At 44.3% G+C, this 20,363-nt stretch overlaps 2 protein-coding genes across 3 annotated transcripts in view; both read left to right on the top strand.

Moving 5' to 3' along the window:
* klhdc3 (kelch domain containing 3) overlaps nucleotides 1-20,363 on the top strand; it is a 205,877-nt gene that overhangs the window by 15,698 nt on the left and 169,816 nt on the right. The window contains exons 9-11 of one of the 2 annotated variants that reach the window (XR_014595954.1): nucleotides 4,016-4,089; nucleotides 4,809-4,887; nucleotides 7,247-9,039. Coding sequence is in view for 1 of the 2 variants with exons in the window: in XM_083987644.1 (XP_083843770.1) it covers nucleotides 4,016-4,089; nucleotides 4,809-4,887; nucleotides 7,247-7,313 (220 nt within the window). In the remaining variant the exon portion in view is untranslated. Of the gene's footprint in view, nucleotides 1-4,015; nucleotides 4,090-4,808; nucleotides 4,888-7,246; nucleotides 11,081-20,363 lie in introns of those variants that run through there. The other variant, XM_083987644.1, reaches the window with a different exon arrangement.
* npas4l (neuronal PAS domain protein 4 like) lies at nucleotides 14,567-19,061 on the top strand (the record flags this gene model as incomplete). The annotated part of the gene is made up of 9 exons (XM_083987580.1): nucleotides 14,567-14,706; nucleotides 15,728-15,891; nucleotides 16,080-16,225; nucleotides 16,352-16,451; nucleotides 16,637-16,895; nucleotides 16,987-17,096; nucleotides 17,372-17,507; nucleotides 17,632-18,944; nucleotides 19,033-19,061. The coding sequence occupies 9 exons, from the start codon at nucleotides 14,567-14,569 to the stop codon at nucleotides 19,059-19,061; spliced, it is 2,397 nt and encodes a 798-aa protein (XP_083843706.1).

Here is a 20,363-nt window from a genome sequence, read left to right as displayed (position 1 = left end):
CAAGGCCCCGAAACACCATTTAATGTCCTCTTCCTCAGTTTTATGGGCGGCTGGGTTGATAACATCCTCTCTTGATAAAAGTAACTATATTTTGTATTTGCATGAGATTTATAGGACCTGTTTTCTCTCTTCAACACCACCATCAAGTCCAACCATACGGGTCGCAGTCTCAGATTCATGCTCCGCCAGCGGCTGGCATCTCCTCTGACTAATCTGAAGTCAGGCGTCTCTTTCAGGGAGCCAGCTGTACTTTGTATCTCGCCCTCGGCATGGGGCTTAGGTCTAGGCAGCTATAGGTCTTAATCCACTGTCCAGCCACTGCCCGGGAGGGGGCACAGATATCTTGGTAAGATGAGGTGAGACAGCGGAGATTAAGGCAAAAGAAATGGACGAGAACCTATCAATCTGTGATAACGAAGTCTTTTTGGATTTGCTTCAGAAAGTTTAGCTCTGAAAACCACTGTCGACTCTCGCCACAGTCTTAACGGTCTACTTAACATATTCTAACCAGATCCTCACTATAGGCTTTGTCGTTGATTAAAAATGTTTCTCGGTTTAAAATGACAGTAAGTATAGGGGGCAAAGGACTTTATGTTATGGCCAAATAACCATGGGCTACTTAGATTAAATTCCTTGACATTTTTAATAATTGCTTGGCTACATGCTGTCAGCTAAAACCCCGGGAAGCAAAATGAATGCCCTCTCTAAGGGAGAAATGTTTTCCACAAGAGTCTTAACCACAGTGCCGCTATGGTCTTACATTATTCTGTTGGTTGTTATTTTCTAACACTTCACCTTTCAGAGACTGATGTGCCTGTGTGTTGCATACTGCATTAATGAAGAAGTGCACAACAAATTGCAGTCTTTTGCAGTTTTTGTTTGTTTGTCGTACTATCTATCGTTACCTGTTTGTCAGCAGGTTCCCAATGTTTTCACTCTTATACCAAAGTGCTGCTGATATGATTTAATATGCATGTCTGGCTGTCCTGATAAGACGCTCTGAAGGAAGTTGTAGTGCGTGATGAGTTCCTGTGAGCTGGATGGTTCAGAAGGACCAAAGTTCAATAGGAAGTGGAGAAAGGAAAGGGATGCAGATCATATCACTCCCAAGAATGAGGATATGGCCAATGAAGCTGCTGAAAACAGACTTGACAGAGGTGTCACTGACGGACTTTCCTCCAACTTTCATTCTTTTTTTTTCTCGTCACTTTGTTTCCATTGTTAACGTTTCTTAAAGTCATTAGCAAAATTTGTGGGCAATTAAAGTCCTGGACTCTTCAGAGGGTCTTGAGTGTTCCCAGGCTCTGTGTTGCTCCCTCATTAGTTTTAGGACAGTAGTTCAGCTCTTTCTTCTACCGTCTTGAGACCTCGGTGTGGAAGATAATGAGGTGGAGCAGGCAGTGCATTGCTAGAAAGGACTGGCAATTGGGTGATTAGACACCCTCACTGAGTGTTGTTTGAAATAGCAACCAGTGTTGTTTTAGTGGGGGAGCGGCATCACTCAGGCCTCATCAGACTGGGAACCACTGCTGCTATAGGGGGAGGAGCACTTTCACACACACTGATACTTTGCTGATCGAGTAACAAAGTGAGGTAACAAACACAAGGACGCCGCATAAAGTCGCTCACTGTGACCATCCGACTTCCAACCACTCCCAGGCTATAGCCCCTTAAAGAGAGATCCCATTATATTACCATTTAAAAGTTCCCTTATTGCCCTGCTTGTTTACACTGATCCAAACGAGATACTTTGGGATCGCCTGGCGGTACACCAGCGTTGGCGCCTGTCCTGCCATGTTCATGCCTTTTTATACAAAAGTGTAAGGTGGAATAAAGGCACAACATTCCTGTCCTGAACAGGCTGTGTAAAAAGGACTTATCAGATACCTCTTGCCCCCCCATTGTCCCTCACCCTGCTTGTATGATCAGCCTCTTCCTTTTTGCGGTGACCAATAAAGCATCACCATTGCCTAATGTTCTGCCGAATTTCACACCCAGGCTGTCATTATCCATAAGCATGCGAGAAAGCCTCGTCCCGTGGGATGCAATCGTCACCTCTCTTGTTGTCCCTGTTGAAGCATCCTCTTATCTGCACCCTTTCACGCATCAGCATCCAAGGCCCATACCCTTTCTCCATGTGGGCTCGCATAGTAGTCGACAGCTACTGCAGTGTGTGCTTTAGATAGAGACGCTACCTCTCATTACTCCTGTAATGGAAACTGTTGATGTGTCTTTTCTCCACATACAATATCTAATCTAGCCAAAGTAGTTGGATTCTTTTCTTTTCACAATAAAGGTCATATTATTCATCAAGCTGAATTTGTGGCCAAGGACCAACTAGAGCCAGTGGTAACAGACGCTGTGTAAAAATAAAAACTAGAGGCTGTTATGAGCTACAGATGCTTAATGACAGGCCAATGGATCCAGCCGCCAACTGTTGGCTTGGTGTGTAAGGACACTTCTGTCTGAGGTCCTTATAAATGTCCTCTTGACAAGGTTCAATGCCGTTGTGAAAGGCAATGACCAGTGTTATAGTTTTGTTTTTGCGATTGTCTTAATAAAGAACCTTGATTACTGTAATTTAGTTCTCAAATAAATGGCCTACAGACAGGTCCAGGAGGAGACGGTCCATGATGATGGGAGGATGGAGGGGGTCTTGGGTAATTGTGGGTATTCTGATAAAGGCTCATGGCTGTAAGCCAGGGTGGACCACCTCCTGGGGGGCAAGAGGGGGGGTGTAATGACTTCCCCAGCTGGCCCCCTGGGACGACTGCGCTCGTGCTCTGCACCTTTCCTGGCCGCTTTAAGCCACCACGGTGTTTGTTTAGGGAAGATTAGCAACGTAAAACCCTTACAACATCCTGAACACGCAGCAAAAGGGAGAATCGATGGAGAGGACAGCGGGAAATAGGAATAGAGATTGATGAGACCGTGGATGGTTCGGGGGAAGAACGAAAAAAATGGGAAAAGACAGAGGAAAATAGGGTAGTGTAATTCGAAAGACTTCAAATGTATAGCTTCTGTGAGATCGCTTGAACAGTGCTGTGGTGTGTGATGGTCTCTTTGGCTGGACATATTCCAGTCTGAGGCCAGAGAGTATCTTGTGAAGCTGCTGTTAAGGACCGTGCACAGCTGGCCCCAGTTATTACATGATCAATATTCATAGGCACAGAACTGCACAGTGAAAGCACCTGTGTGGTTAGAAGTGTCCTCTGGATGGTGTTAAACTCTGATGTGTATTTTTATTGTCAAATTTGATCAGGCCTCTTTGTGCATCGTTGTTATGCACATAAAAGCAACAAGGTGCATTGCCAACATTTTACAGGAATGGGCAAACTGCCTTCTGGGAGTAGTAGTTCAATCCCACAGGCTGTAGCTTGTTGACTTTCAAATGCATTGACATTATCCTTTCAAGACACCAGGTTTTGTCTTTTAATTATTGATTAATTGATGAAAAGACGATCACCGGAGAGAGTTGCGACACCCAGCTCAGCATTCTAAACTGCGGTGCGCCAGGTGTGTCACAGGTGTATGTGCTTAGCTGAGGCAGGAAACAGATGTGCAGTGATATCAACGGCTGCACAGGTCTGGGAGACTATCAGCACGGACCAGCCTGCCGTCTCAGTGCAGTGCTCCACTTCCTGTGGGCTTAAATCATGCCAGTCTATGATAAGGAGGGGAGACGGCGCAGTGTGACCAGCGCTGCTCTCTTTGTGAGCAATCTGTGGCTCCCTGATTATGAACCTTAGTGATTAAACAAAGACGGTGAGAGGTTACTATTATAAAGCCTGGTGGAAACTAATTGTTTCTAATTCTCTGACCGACGTGAGGGAAGTTGAACAGCAGATACAGCCCTGGGTGGTTCATGTTCCTGAAAACAGACAGGAGCTTTAACAGCTTACTCTCGTCCTTGTCAGGTTCGAAGCCTTGGCCACTTGTATGTACTCTGTTTCACTGTATTTCTGATAACAGCTCAAATATATATAAAAAAAAATGTTCTCTGTTCTCTTTACAGTCCCTGTCCAGAGCAAGGAATGGGGGATGAATTTAACCTCATGGATCATTCAGACCTGTATATCTTAGACTTCAGTAAGTATCCCTGCCACGATTCTCCAGTCCACCTCACTTTCACCCTGCCCACTTAAATAAGACATCTTGTGGACTCCTCAGTAAGTGTTATCGTACCGTTACCCTCCTGACAGCGCTGCCTCATTTCTCACCTAGCCCAGTAAGCCTGGCCTTGGCCCTGCTTTGTGTTATCACATGGTGCACTTCCGTGTCTTAGACTACCAAATATAGCCATATCCTGCCTGCACTGGTGTAGCCTGTAATGCTGTCAGGTCACAGTTAGGGTTTGTGTAGGTGGGCTTACACCGGGACACGGGGACCGTATGGGACTGGCAGTACTCACTGGCGTCCCCTGTGGTATACGCCTCCACGTGCCAGTCGCGTGTGTCCTCACACTGTTCATCACTGACCATATGGTGGAGCAACCATGACGGTGATTGTAATTGAGAGGGAGTTTATAATTAGAATAAGAAAGGGGGTTCATAAAAAGACGATTTGTGCACCAAGTTAGCATCACCGTGCCCTGCATGTTCTGTTCCTGTGTGAGTTCTGTTGTTTTTTCTGCAGCATGACATAAACACAACATGGTGGTTTTTACACCACGGAGAACAGATCGAACCTCAGAGCTGACCTGCCAGACTCCATTTTGAATTCCCACAGCTGAAATGGATATTCTCAGCCTGAGTGTGATTAGTGTCTGTGATCAGTCTCTGACTCATTACACTTTCTCTTCTTTTCAGGCCCTAATTTGAAGACGTTATGCAAAATAGCTGTTATTCAGTACAGTCTGGAGCAGTCAGGACTCCCACATGATATCAGGTCAGACAAGCTCTCCCTTCTCTAACATTAGTGCTGTTTTGTCATTGAACTGACACATTGTTGTTTGCGCAGTTTGTACTATGTCTGTCATTGTTGCCACCACAATGTCTCTCTGAATAATGAGGCTGTTTTTCAATGAGGCAAATTATGACTCATTATCCCTCATTTAACCAATGCAACTTTTACCTATGCTTTTTTCAGATTCTACTTTAAGCCCCCACCACATGAAAAATTTGTATGTAATTATGTAATCTTCAGACTAACGGCATAAAAAACAGACATCATTGTGAAACATTTGTACAGACTACATGACGGTTTCCACATTGTTTGTTTACATGTCTAGTGTACAATTGCACAAAAGGTGCTGCACTGACATTCAGGAGAAAATAGACAAAAAGAGGAGGAGGATCTTCTCATTCTACTTGTTTAGGTCAACAACTTTTATAACATAGCCATAGAGAAAAAGGTGTGCAGTAAAATTATATATAAAGACCAAAGTCTAGCCTTTTATATTGAAGGCAGTATGTAGTTACAGAGTAGTAACCAGCAGAGCGATGCTCAGTTTAGGATCCACACTGATTAGGATCCTTGATTAATTCATTTTGTGCCATTGGAAAATGTATTTGCTTGAATCGATTTGAAAATCCACCTCCTGAGGCTTTAAGATGCTGTGATATTTCTTTTTTATGCCTCTTCCTATGTGTTGTAAACTGATAGTAGTTTATCTATAATAATTTATACATTTGTAATACTTTTCATGCCGGAACCAAATCATTGATGTCTGGAAAAAAAAAACATTTCTCAGATGAGCTGCTCAGACGAGCAGTTGTTGAGTTATCAATACCCGTTTCCTTCTGTTCTCCTTTGTTCTGCTTGTAGAGTTCAGATAATGGCACTAATGGTTCTGTTTCATTATGAGCAGACAGGATGTAACAGTATTGGCTCACAAGCTTTCTCTTAGAAAGTGCAAGTCTTTACTCAGCACGCACTAATATTTTCTCAGATCAAGATAAAACTTGAGATCTTAAAGACTTTAAATTATAAGACCTAAAGGTGAATTTCACGGTTGCCTTTATTTCTCTTTTGTATCTACTCCAAATTAAATTCATTCTCACAGCTACAAAACAACAGTGAAATAATTTAGAATCAATCAAAAGCAGGTAGTAGGTGAGAGCCCAGAGGAGGTATGGTTGCTGAAAGAGACTACAATGATTAATTAATAATACATAATTTACCTCAGTGACAAGTTTGAAAAGTACATTATAGGTATTTTTTTAATTATTTTTTTTCTACACTGTTTTTTTTTTTTTTTTTTTTTTTTTTTTGCGAGTGGCTGAAAAGTTGGAGAGCAGCTCTTTGATGTGTTGTGATGTTATAATCTCAGGGTAGGAAAGCTGTAATAACTGTGTTAAAACTCATAATTACAAAATATATGTCTAAAAACAGTATGTTTTCAGCAATTACCATTTCATCAGCCTTCTTCAATCAGCTGCACACTAATGTGAAATGTTCAAACCGCTCTTTTTAAGGTGACAGGTCCACATTCATTCAAATCTTTTCCCCCTATATTCACACTTGAATAAAACAGTTTCTCAAATATCCTTAATGAAGAGATTTTGTCGTGATGATGTTGCTCATTAGAGAAGTGCGTCTTAAATGGAGGGGTTGCACTTAAGTGTTTTTTTTTTCTTTTAACGTGGAACTTGATACTAATTACTCCTCTCAGCTTCTCATTTCTCTCGCACCGTCACTGCCACCTTGCACACTCCCCACTTTAGCGCTCGCATTTGTGTTTCTAACCCTTAGAGGATTTTCGGTGGGGTCACAAGCCTCCTCTGCCCTTCACTGGCATCTCCAGCCCCAATGCCAATCTCCCCTCTTAAACACACACGCGCACAACAACAAAAAAAAAACGAACAAAGCAATTGAGAAGGAGTGAGTGTGAAACCAGAGCCAGTGATAACAATCTGGAGCTCAACCTCTGACCTGTCATCAGGTCAGCACTAGACCCTGTTGTCAGCCCCTGCTCCTGGTTCTCGTGTTACAGCAGGGCCTCCTCTCGTCCTTGTCCACATCGTAGGCCTTCACTCGGATAGGGGTTGGGGGAGGGCACAGGGTGAGAGTAAATGTCACAATATTGCTTGATTGTCATTGAGTTAGACTTCTCGCATCTTGGATGTTTCAAATCATAGATAACTGTTGTGGAGAAAAATGGATTAGGAGGTATTAGAAAATCACTACTTCTACTATATACGTATACCAGCCATTCCCCAATATTTTACCTGTGTGTACACTGAGCCACTCGTCTCACTGAAGATAAAAGATTGTGGTCACTAATGCTTCCTCTTGTTCCCTCCAGGTGGGAGTTGGCAGCCATGACCACCAACAGCAACATCAGCAGGCCCATCTTCTCCTCCCACGGCTGATGCTGCTGAATGTGAAACAGAACCACAGCTGTTTCAGGACAATGGGCTTTTATCTTTCTAATCATCTTAGCTCTGAGGGACTGTTTTTGTAAAGTTTGGATCTATATTGGATTTATTTTCCACATTCTTCAAGTGAAAACTCATTACTGACCAAAATATCCTGCCTGTGACTTCCTTGGACACCATAAACTCTCATGTCTACGGATGTTTTAACCCTTGAAGACAGTGGTTATGTGAGACAGAAATCAATGACACCTGTTCACCCTTTTCTCTTCTTACTAGCCTCTCTACAAATCCAATCAGCCTATGATAATCATAGACTTCAAATCTTAAGCACAGGAAGAGACAAGAAGTTCAGCCAAAGGTCTTGAGAGCTCAACCTCTCAGTTGAAGATGTCATCCTGATGTCACGCTCAACAGATCTCCCCTAAGAAACAAACATGAACCTCCTGTTTAAGAAATGAAGAAACCCCTTTTACACAGCCTGGTTAAGGCGGGAGTGTCGCACCTTTATTCCACCTCACTGTTTAGTACGAACACACAACGATGGCATTGTTGTTCCGCCTTAAAGCCGGCAGTGGAGGTAGTTACGGAGCTGCATCAACATCTGTGGAGAGTGGAGAGTCGGCGTGGTGGGGACAGAGGCCGACGCTGTAAACTTACACGTCACTCCTCTGATTCAGGAGCGCCGCCGTGCTATCTGAAATCACACACAAGGGCAGCATCATGTCGACTTTGTTTGTTTCAGTGTAAACAAACAAAGGGAACATAATGAGGTGTCTTCTTCTTAACTGCAGTCCAGCAGCAGGATCTCTGTAAAAAAGGGGGCGAGAGACCGACATGGTCACCAGTTTGTAAAACCTAGGATTTTAAACTTGGTCCTGAAACCATGTAAAAGTCCAATCTCCAATTAGGACAGTGCAGGCTGTTATGAGACAGAACATTTTCTACCATTGGGGTGTAGCGCTCATGAAAGGTTGTTTGACCAGTGACCAGTTTTCAGTTTCTTCTACGTCATCATAACCTGGCTGCCCCACCCTGCTCTCAAAGTGTCTGAAAGGTGACTTGCAGGGCAGCTGAGTCAAACTCTCTGCCTTGTAAAATAATCAAGTCCATCTACCTCCCTCAGTAGCGTTGAGTCTTTAATGAGAGACGAGGCTCCCCACACGTCAGACATCCACTCCCTTCAGAAAAAAGAAAAAAAAAGCCTTTTGACTGGGAAGTTTGATTTTGTGGTCGTCTGTTGTATTCTTCCAAGAAATATCAACTGTCAGTGGAAGATTACAACTCATCCGCAACGACCGAACCACCCACCCTCCCTCCCTCCAGCTACCCAAACCCCCACCTCCTGTAGTTTTGTTTTTCAGTGCCAAATGTGGAGGAGAATCATGTTGCAAATATATACTGTGTATGTGTATAAGCACGTGGTCCCACCCACACACACTAATCCCAGTCCACCTGCTTCAGTTCACCTGTTGTTGTCGGGGAGCTCATCACTAATATGCATAATGTAGTTGTTCCTCTTATAGACAATCCGACAGCGTTCAGAGACTCTCCCCCGTGACCTGCGTCTGCAGAGAACCAGGAAGGTGTGCACGTGCATTCATGTACAACGTACAAGCAAAGCTACACCTGAGCAGATGTTGTAAATGCATAAGGGCTGTCATTAGATTACACTCACCACACAGCTTGACAATAATAATTTGTAGTAAATCAAATTGGGGTTGTTTATATTTTTTTTATTAATTTACTAATCACAAATTCTAGAACAAATCTTTGAAATCTTAGATGTGGTGGTGGTTTTTAAGATTTTATCTTCATCCACTTTAATAAAAAGACAAGGGTGATGATATTCTATATTTTTGAGGTTGTTGAAGACAGCAGCCGAGCACTGACGATTCTTTTTTATTTTTATCACTTGTTACTCAAACGGGAGTAAAGAGGATTTGTTGGGGACTATTTTCAGTCACTGCTCTGGTGCAGTCTGTGTATCTAGAATGAACTCCAGAAGACTAGAAGAGACGCGTCACCCAGTGCAGCTCTGTGACTCATTTATTTGTTTTTACTAGTTTTTGTACAACACTGAAAGTCGACAGAGTGAGACGCACCAGGCTGTGGATTCAAACAAATGTTGCTAAACCAGTTCATCGTCGTTGTTGACAATATGAAAATATAGAATATCACCAGACTTTGAATCTTATAAATAAGATTAGTGAGTAATATGGCATGATGTTGAAACAAATGACTGGATGGATACACAGGCAGAAGAGATGTTAGTAATACTGCCTATTTATTTTAATGTTTTCATCATGGGTGTTAGTTGTATCTGGTCCTAAACAGTACAAAGTCCTAAACTTTGCAGAACTAAGATGTGAATAGGAACTGTGTTACCACACACTTGTGAGCTGCATCAGTGCTCTTCAGTCCTGCTCCTTGAGACGGTGCTGTGGTTTTCTGTCCCGACAGATTCTTCAGTCCAACCTGTACCAGTCGCTCTCTGATTGGCTCCCCTCGAATTAAACCCAGCAGGGACTGAACAACACCGACCTACATCATAAATGTTTACAAATCTATGTATTTCATGTAAAGCAGTGTAAAACAATCTTAAATGCAGGTTGAAGTTCGCCAGATAACTGCACTAAAGCCAAATGTGGCATGTCAGGCCTTACGGATGGGAGACATGTTGATGCTGCTTTTTGCCTAAGTACTCCAGAGTTTGAGACATTTGCCTGCCCAAACCTAGTCTGACTTTTCTTTCCAGACCGGTGGTGCCAATGCGACTCAGCGAGTCTTATGCCCTCTGCACTGCACATGCACATGGACATATCACACACTTGAAATTCCTCAGTTAACCCCAGTTACATGGACTATACAGCAGGTAATGCAGTGAAACCACAGGGAAGCTAATCGTGTGTCCGAACACACACACACACACACACACATATACATAAAACAACTTCTGGTGAACAAATCAAACTGTTTATGTGACACCAAATGACCGTCGGCAAAACTGATATTTGTTTAATTTTTTTTTTTTTTTTTTTTTCTAGTGTGGTGTGGGAGTCATTTTTATTTCAGGATTTTGGTCTTTTTCTTGTTGCTTGAAGATTGGGGTGATGGGATTTTAAGTCAAGACCTTTTCAGGAACCTGATACAGAGTCAATAATAAGGAAATGACAATGTCGACACTGTTCAAAAATAAAACACCTGCACAAACACAAACTTTCCTCAGTGATGGTCACTTGCTTAGGACAAGTGTCAGCGATTTTACCTAAAAATATATCGGCTTAACATTTTCAACCGCAGTAACGTCAAACCCATTGACACATTGTATTTCTGAGGCTCTTCTGTTCTGATCAGACGTCACAGGTCGACTCTTGCTTTCCCCGGATAAGTGCATCACTAGATAATAGCGCACGTTCAAGATGAAGTTATTCAGTGTGAGCAGTAATTATTTGCCAAGCAGAAGTATGTGACTCAACTGATTTCATGCCAAGAAGTGTATAGGGCTTACAATGTGTTGTTGAATAATTCATAAACAACAGAGAAAGCTTAGAGAAAAAAATCAGAACAAACTATGGAGTGTATTTTGATTCATTTTACAACTGTGCAGGCTCCTTATGCTTATTGTTGTTTTATTTTATATTTTACACTTTTTTTTTTTGAGGGGGATTCTATCTGTCAAGTTTGGTCAGGACTTCCTGTGCAATATGCTTTATAAATGTATCAATAATAAAAGAGACAATTTGAGTTGTTACACACCTGGATCCACTTTTAATTGTGTTCTTGGCAGATCTTTAGAGATTCATTTTAACATGATGAACATTATACTGGTGATATTTAGTTGCTTACATCTGATTGGCACATACATATTGTGGTCTAAAGGTGAAGGTCATTTTCTCCGTGGGGCTGACTTTGTTGACAGTTGCAGTCCAGCTGTTCTTCCTGGGAGGTTGGTCTGCAGCCATCTCTGAGCTCGTAGCCCAGAGCGTTTTAAAGAGGTGTTGATCCCAGCTAATGATGCTCTCTAAAGCTGAGTGGATCTGGTCAGGACTCGGCTGCACATGCCAGTCGCTCATGATGTGCATCCTCAACAAAATGCTTTCCACCTCTTCCTCTTTATCTGTGGAATGAAGCAGCTACTGTATGTGGCGCTTAATAGTCACCAGCTCTTTGAAGCCCCCCCATCCCTGCTTCCTGCCCCCAAACCAGTCTCATCTGCCCCACTGTCTGATAGCCCTCACCGTCTACCTCAGTGGGTACCATGAAGCCATAGTCCCTGTTTGCCTCTCAGACTATATAATGGGACGTGTGCGGCTGCTTTGCTAAGAAGGGTGTGTGTGTGTGGGGGGGGGACGTTATCATTAGAAAGTGTCTCACCCTGAACCCCAGCCCCAGTCTTTGCCTCCGTCCTTGAGCAGCGGTGGCCTGGCAGTTTGTTCCCGTCTGTCACCAGCACTGTGCTATAAAGCCAGTGTTATCTGCAGTGTTAAGTGCAGGCCACAGACGGAGGGGTCAGCTTAAAATGAGGCAGCAGAGACACCCTGTCCCGCCTGGACCCCCGCCGCACACACAGGAAGCAGGGCTGCGTTGGGTCCCCCTTGTCTGGCTCCGGAGGCCTGCTCCGGCCCCGCAACGCAGGCGCTAATGCAAGGAGACACTCGGCCAAATTACTCTCTAATTTCCCCTCAGGACTCAGATGATCCCACCGGCCCTTGAGAATCAGACTGGGGATTTGTTCAGAGTGATTTGTTTTGTCTTGTCCCACCCCACACACACACACCATCACTGTTTGGTTCTCTCACTCAAGTTCTAGTTCTCAGCTCTCAGCTCTGTTGAGGCCACAGAGTTGTGGATTTGAGAGAGGAGGCGTCAAAAGGAGCAGGAGCAGGAGCCCTCGGAGGATAGAAGCTGCTGCTGTAAAGCTTAGAGTCATGCAAAAATGATGGAAAAGAAAGCAACAAGTCTGACAAAACTAGCTCCTCTGAGGATGAGCGGCAGCCTTTTGTTAAAATGCAAGGTCTCCACTTCGCCTTAGTCATGGTTTGTGATGCCTGTAATCTATTCATCTGCTACAGGGACTAATTTTGTGTGAGTGACCGAGCAGCTCTGTCTCAGTGCGTCATGTTTGCGGACCTGTAGCTTAATTCCCTTCCAGCAGGGGTTTAATTGAGTGACTAATACTCATGCAGTTAAAGCTCTTTGAAGACAAACTGCCATGTCTGACTGTCTCACAAGTCTGTTCAAAGATTCAACAATGATGCATCACGCTGCAACTCTGCTGAGACTTGGATGATAAATTAAAAGATAGAGCTATAATACTTTTTTTTATATCTGTTGAACAGAGAGAGCTCCAGGGCTTAGCTGTGGTACAACACATATGTTATTTAGGAATTATCAAGGAAGCGCTTGATTGGTGCTGGTTGCATCATGTGATTGTTGTTTCACTGTGGTGGCTTCTTCACCATCAGACAGATTCCTACAGCATGCAGCAGCAAAATACAGAAAAATCTTTGTCCTTTGAATAAATAATTGAAGAATAAAAGTAGATTTTATTTTGATTAGTTTTGTCATGCCTTTGTTTTGCCATATTGACTCAATGTGCGAGCTCAGTTTGTGGCAAAGGGAACGGCAGAGGACAAGAAACAAATATTATAAAGAAGATTGGCTGATGTTAAAACAGTTATTGTTCCACTTACAGCAACTGCAGGTTCACTCGAGTGCAGCGATACCTGACAACAATCACGTACCTCCTTCATTTTATGCTGCCTGATATTTTTATTCTGAAAAAATAGATTTATAGCACAGCTTTCATTACTAGTTACTGTGGATCAAGATTTTTAATGACTACAACTTATAATTTGACTGTTTAAAATGCAGCTCACTGCACACTGTTTAAATATTAAATGAAACTTCAAGTCTTCATATATCTTAAAGAGTCAGTGCAGTGGTTATTTCCCCTTGGTTTCAGAAGTGTATGATTGTTAGCACTAATGACTTCACCAATCACTTCCCCTCAAAACTCAGTAATAGTTCAAACTGGACAATATATCACATACTTTACCTCCAGTCAGTCAGTCAGTCAGTCATGACCCCTTCAAATTCATCATGTGACCCTTTTGAAGAGTCAGACCCTTAGTATGGGAAGCAATGACATAAACCACCAAACCTGGAAATAAAAATGATGATACATGTAATATGGTATTAAAAATAAATCACAGAGGCCATTTGTATGCAACATCTTTTACATTCCATAATTAGAGTATGTTTAGCTGAGGCACCTCTGTTCCTTCAGGATTTTAAAGAACCTTTACATGCATTGGGCTGTTTTCAACTTGAAGCAAGCTGCTGGGAGTTTCTACACAAGTGGAGGCTGCTGCTGCTGCCCAGATACCACAAATCCAGTGTCAGCACAACACAAGTTTAAACTACTTTGGTGTCACTTCTGCAATGGATTTTTAAAAAAGTAAGGGCTGTTTTTTTAATGTGTGGTGTTGAGTGGAGACATCCATCTTAAAACACAGGGGCACAATGTGTCACAGAGTGTTTGTTGGCCACTGACTTTAATCATGGCTGCAGCAGAGAGGATTAATAACAGTCGCAGACAAGACGTAAAGCCTCCTCTTAAATACGAATCTGAGGTGTTTGATGGAGAATTTCCATCATCAGCATCAGTCACTGTTGACTCGCCATACACGCACGCACGCACGCATGCAGTAATGCCCCTCATATATGGCTAATACATACATAGCCTACACACACACACACACACACACACACACATACAAATTTGAGTATATATAGCTTATTAATTAATTATTAAATTTTTTTTTTTTTTTAATTTGACCACTTTCTGCGTCGACTGTCTGACGGGTTATTTTTAGGGTTCACTTCACTAAATAAAACCCGCCTCGATCATTTGTCATCCCGATACATCAACTAACATCCCACTGTGGAGTGTTTTTTCTGCTCCCCTCCCCTGCCCACCGGCCGAATTTGGATGAGAGGTGTCGGATTTTAGGCTATAAAAGGAGGGATGCGCACAAAGGGCTCGACACTCATCAACCAGAGTGGAGGGAGGTGAGTGTGGCTGAGATAGCTACTTCCCTCTCACTGGAGAGTTACTACTTTTCAGTGCAGCTACAAGTGTTTTCATCAGTTGTGTGTTTCTTTTGGAGGAATAATGTGTTGTTGTGTTGTTGTTTTTTCCACATCAGTGTGTTTTACCCCAGGTGGCTTCTCCAGCATCAAACATGACTATTTGGTGCAATTTCTGCAAATGTCACGTAAGGGCTCCGTGCGCCCCTCATCATCATCATCATCATCATCATCAGAATCATCATCATCATCATGTGGATGAGGATGACCAGCGCTCTCCCTGCGGGAGGATCAGGTCAGTGAAACTCCTCTTCATCCTCCTCCTCCTCCTCCTCTCTGCCCCGCGACCTCTGGTGGCTGAATCATCTCTGTTGACAGAAATGAAGACCGTCATCTCCTGCTCCGTGCAGCGCGTGCACCGCGGGGAACACTTGATCCAGTTTTCTCCTGTCTGCAGCCCTGTGTGTGATACACGCTAATCCAGCCACAACGATGCTGTTAAAGGAAACATCCAGCTGCTACAGACTAGTCTCACTCAGTGTGCTGCTGCTGCTGCTGCTGCTGCAGAAACAGCACCAAAATCCACTCTGATGGATTCAAAGTAATACTACAGGGAATGTACAGTGTATCTGTGGATTTAAGGTGGAATAATATTAATAGTAAATCCATAGATTTACTTAGCTTTAAATCTAGTCTGATATTTGCGGAGCCTCCTAAAAACAGCCCACGTTATTTCATTTTCTGTGTGTCTGTTGTTAACACAACGCTCTGAGATTCAATCTGGTGTGATTCTCCTTTTGTGGCACTTTGTGTGTCCTTGTGACGTGGGGCACCCCGCTCTGAGGACACCCACTTTATAAGGCAATGAAGGGAGCAGCAGAAGCCCAACCTCCCCCCTTTGTGTGTGACGCCCACGCTGAAGCCCTGGCAGCTATAAAAACCCCAGGCTCTCTGTGGATGGGCCCAGACAGATACTGATCACACAGACAAAGTCTACTGAGAGCCCTTATTTCTGCTGCAGACACAGCAGCTTCTCATATCAGCAGTTTCCATAGGAACCCTTGATATTCAAAGTCTGCTTCACCTCTCGGGTAACAGGCTGGATTGTGAAAAAGAGGCTGGATCAGTTCAGGCCAATTACTCTTTTTTGACTTTCTTTTATTTCTTTTTGTGTGTGCCTCATGGAGGAGGAATGACTTTGGGCAGATTTTTTTTGAAATGAAAATGTGGCAGCAGTGATTCCTCTGGCTCTCCAGGTTTTAGTTCCCTTAGTTTTCTTCCACCCCTCTGACCTCAGCGACCATGGTCTCTCACAGATCCACCAAAGGAGCATCCAAAGCCCGACGGGACCACATCAATTATGAGATCAGGAATATGCGGGGCCTGCTGCCCATCACCCAGGAGGACCAGGAGCGCCTCTCCTACCTGCACTCCATGGCAGCCATCTGCACCTACATCAGGAAGTCTGTTCTCCTCCAGGGTAAGTCTGCAAACTTAACTTAACTTTCTTTGAATACCTTTCAACTCCCAGTCTGCATTCAGCAAGTGTCGCTGTCACACAAAATGGGACTAAGTGTTGCAGCACTGTAGAGAATATATCAAAGATTAACAACTTGCAGAGATGCTGACAGTGCAACAGTGGCTGAACTCGCTGTGCCCTTTTCTAAGGACTCCCAGCTGGGGACGGATCTCGCTGCTCTCTGCCCTACGAGGCCTTTCTTCAAGCCCTGCACGGCTTCATCCTGGTCGCCACCACCGATGGGAAGCTGGTGTATGTGTCGGAGAACGTGGCTGAATATCTGGGTCTGTCCATGGTGAGTCTGCTGACTTGACACGATGAAATGTAGCTGACTGGGAACATCTGTCAGTGCCTAAATATTTCACACACCGGGCTTCAGTCTGCCGCTTGTATTTAATACTGAGACCTGGAACTTCAACAGATTGATGTGCTGCAAGGAGACTCTCTCTATGACATGGTGGAGCGCTCCGATGTGGAGAACGTTAAATCAAACCTGGACCTTAAAAACAACTCATCACCAGGTAACGTGACAGGCATTTTAAATTCTGGTTATAACTCTGTATAATTACCTTACATCTGTGCCATAAATCTGTTCAATTTCCCTTCATTTTTTGACTCAATGTGAAATGTAATAAAGCAGCATTTTTTGGAATATTAAGTACTTTTTAGATCATTAAATTCTAAGCACTGTGTTTCCTTCCCTCAGAGAGGAGCTTTATATGTTGTATGCAAACCTCCAAGGCCTTCAAGCTGCAGCACGGCAGCTGCTGCTCCATGCTGGTCACAGGGAGCATCCAGTCCTTCCCTCAGCCCTGCCCGACCTCCTCTGCAGCCCCTCCCTCCACCCAGCCTCTGTTCGTGGCCCTCTGCACCCCGACGGTGAACCGCCTGAGGGGCTCCGACTCCCACCTCTGCTTCAGCAGCGTCCACGCACTCGACATGACCTTCACTCAGCTGTCAGACAGGTACATTCACACTCCCCGGAAAACAGACGTAACCTATCTGTTCTCAAATGGCGACGACTGACTGAATGTTTAACCTCTGCTTTTTTTTCAGTGTTGTGTACTTTCTGGGGCATTCGGCGGCTGAACTGAGCGGGCGATCATGGTACAGTCTCGTCCACCCTGAGGAGCTCTCATCAAGTGCAGATTCTCACAGAAGTTTAAGTAAGTGCCCAGTCCACTGCAGAAAAACTTGGTCTGTACTACACTCAATACTTGGCAATGATAAACAACTTCAATTTCCAAGAACAAACTTTTTGTTTTTCTTTAAAAAAAGTAACCTGTTATTGATTCCAACAGTAATTGCTTTTAATCATAGATATTGGAACCATAGTTGTGGTACACTGACTTTTCTCTAATGAAATAAGCAACCTGCGAGCTCATTTCAGCTCTCATTTGACTGTGTGCATCCATTAATGTGTCTTCCCTGTCCACTCCAGTGCAGTCAGACGAGTGCTGCCAGGTGGAGATGGTGCTGAGACTCCAGCGTCAGGATCTGACATGGACTTGGATCTACACTCGGGCTAACAAGGACTCCGAGTGTCAGAGCATCAGCTGCACTAACTACATCATCAGGTACGACAAACTTCACTTCTCCTGCCAAACCCGAACTTGAAAGAGGGAAGAAGAGAAAAAAATAACGATTTGGTGCTTTTCAACGTAAGACGCTGACTTCTAACACGTTGTTCTGCTCTTGTAGTGAAACAGAGGCCAGATTCCTGCAGAAGAAGATCAGCAGCGATGCCCTCGGGCCACCGTCTCTGGCAAATTCCTGCCATTTAGCAGCTCAACAGACGCCGCGCTGTCAGGCTTACAACAACGCTAAATGCTTTAAAAGGCGGAGGACATCTGACAGCCAAAGTGAGGAGCCAGGTGCCAGAGCGAGGAGGGAGTCGGAGCGAGACGTGTACTACGCCACGAGCGCCTCCTCCTCCTCCTCCTCCTCCTCCTCCTCCTCTTCCCAAAGCGATAGCTCACCCGCTTCTTTGGGTGACAGCACTGCTCTCTTCACCCCTCCCTACAGCCCGGCCTCCTCTGGCTCTCCTCTGCAGCAGGAGGAGCTCAGCCGTGACCTCCTGATAGATGTGCATGGATACACAGATCAGCTGCTGTCCTCTCCTGAGGGCTCTCCCTCCTATTACTCCTACTCAGAGCCGGGGCTCACCTGTCTCCAGTCGCCCTCTGACTCCCTCCACACGGCTGCTGAGCGGACCTTTGACCAGGGAGGCTTCGGGGTGCTCTCCGACCGCTCTCCGCTCTCCTCCTCCTCATCTCCAACCTATGATTTCCAAGCTTGCGCATCCGACGCTCGATTAGTCCCAGACTGCCTGATTGCGTCCGACATGTGTGAGAGCCCGGTGGACTGTGGCCTGCATCAAGACGACTTCAGCCATGTAGAGCAGCCAGAGGGGGGCGGCCTGGTGCCGGTACAGCACGTTGTGCCCCACCATGCGTTGCCTTTACATTCCAGTCTCCTCACCCCCAGCCCGTCTCCCACCTCTGCAGAGCCCAGCCTCTACAACGAGAGGGAGCAGGCAGAGATCAGCATTCTGGCGCAGCAGATCTCTTCTTTGGCCAGCAGCTTTGACATGTGTCACACCCTGAACCCTCTCCGGCCCGCAACAACAGACGTCCTGCCTTCATCCTGCAACTGGTCCCATCGCCCTCCTCCTCTCCCCTCCGTCCTCCCACATAAGCGCGAGCTGGTGCTCGACGACGGCATCTTCGACAGCATCCTGAAAGACCTAGACATGGTTGCCAGAAAGGGCGCCGCATCAGGCTGTGCGACCGCTGCCGTGTCATACGGCCCCCAGGAGGGTTTGGTGTGCGGCAGGGGCGGGCCCCATCATGTGGAGCAGGGGCCGCTCTGCCTCTCCACGGCCACCGCAGAGGAGCCGCTGCCTGCAGAGCAGTTCACTGCCATGGATCCCTTCAGTCTGCAGCTGGGACACCATGGCCAGAACACTGGGTTGCATCAACTCAACCACTACATGCAGAGTAGCCTGCAGCAAGGTAATTTCTATCAAACAGTGTAACCACTTCATTCATGATAATCCTGAAGGTCACAGATACTGAACATTTATTCTCTGTCTCCTTTCAGATGAACTTGCTAAAGAAAACCTGTACTGAAATAAGTCTGTGACTTAGCCTACTGTACTACCACTTGTATGACATATTGTCAGGGCAAACTCCCTTCACTGGATTCAAAGACGAATGTGAACAAAGACATTTAAAGGACGTCTTTGCAAAGACACTGTTTCCCCCCAGATGACGTATTTCTGAATGTAGAAAAGGATCTAAAGTAGATTCTGCTCTCTCCATGACTGCAGCTCTGTCTTCATTCCTCTTGACTGCTGTCAGCTCTCTTAAATGTTTTGCTGATGTCTTATATTTTATGAAAAAGGTACTTTGAAAACTGTCAACACTTACATGCTGAAATGAGGTATATTTTTCTTCTAATACTGAGTGACCACAGTTTACTATTGAGCACTTTATCATGTCATTGCCACAACAATTCAATACAAAGAGAAGCTGTGCTGTTTAAACGGATATGTCCAAGATATCAAAGCTACCTGGATGGGCTATTACACAGACATCCGCAAAGAGCCATTTTTGAAATGCCTGTTTTTTTGGTGCCTTAAAATAGACTCTTAAACGTTTGCTACAAAAAATAATATTTTATTCCTGAGTTACCAAACGTCTCATTTTCTCTCAGTGTGCCATTCAAGCTCTCCAGCTGTTTCAGACTAAAGAAAACAACCTCGGTCAGCAGACAGTGAGACAACGATTGATTGTGAATTCAACAACTACCTCAGTGGTACATCTGAATACATTCCAAGTGTAAAGTGAATGAACTGATTGTATGTGATTTGAATTTGTATTTTGTATTTATTTGCTATTAAACACACTGACTTAACCTTACTCCTTAACCTTACTTATTTTCATTCCTGCTGGATAAAGCTTTTCCACGGTACTGGAGCTGCAAATGTCTGATGTTCAGTGTTATTGTGTTATTCCTGCAGTTTGTTTCAATATGTTTGAAATTCAAATAAATCTTATGAAAAAAACAAAAAACACATTGGTCTCGGGTATTATTACTGGAATGTGCTACATATATGAGTTTCCTCTGTGAATTAATACCTTGTGTGACCTGAGTACCCTGAGAAAAAAGGGGAATCATTCATTTTTACCACAGTTCCATCGATATTAAAACATCTAAAAGCAGAAATCTTATCGGGTGGGGGTTAGTGGTTTAATTTGTGTCAGTTCATGGGTGCTCGAAAAAGTTTGAGAAGCACTACCTCAAATAAAATAACACTAAACGACTCTAACATCCTGTAGGGCCAAGCTGGAGGGTAGATCTACCTGACTGAAGACAGCAGGGATTATTAGGAACGGGGCTCCAGGCTGCGTTTTCTTTTTAAAATTAAA

This window comes from Trachurus trachurus (assembly GCF_905171665.1).
Source record: "Trachurus trachurus genome assembly, chromosome: 15".
NCBI lineage: Eukaryota > Metazoa > Chordata > Actinopteri > Carangiformes > Carangidae > Trachurus > Trachurus trachurus.
Note: the sequence above shows the minus strand (reverse complement) of the source record. Positions and strands in the feature narration are given on the sequence as shown.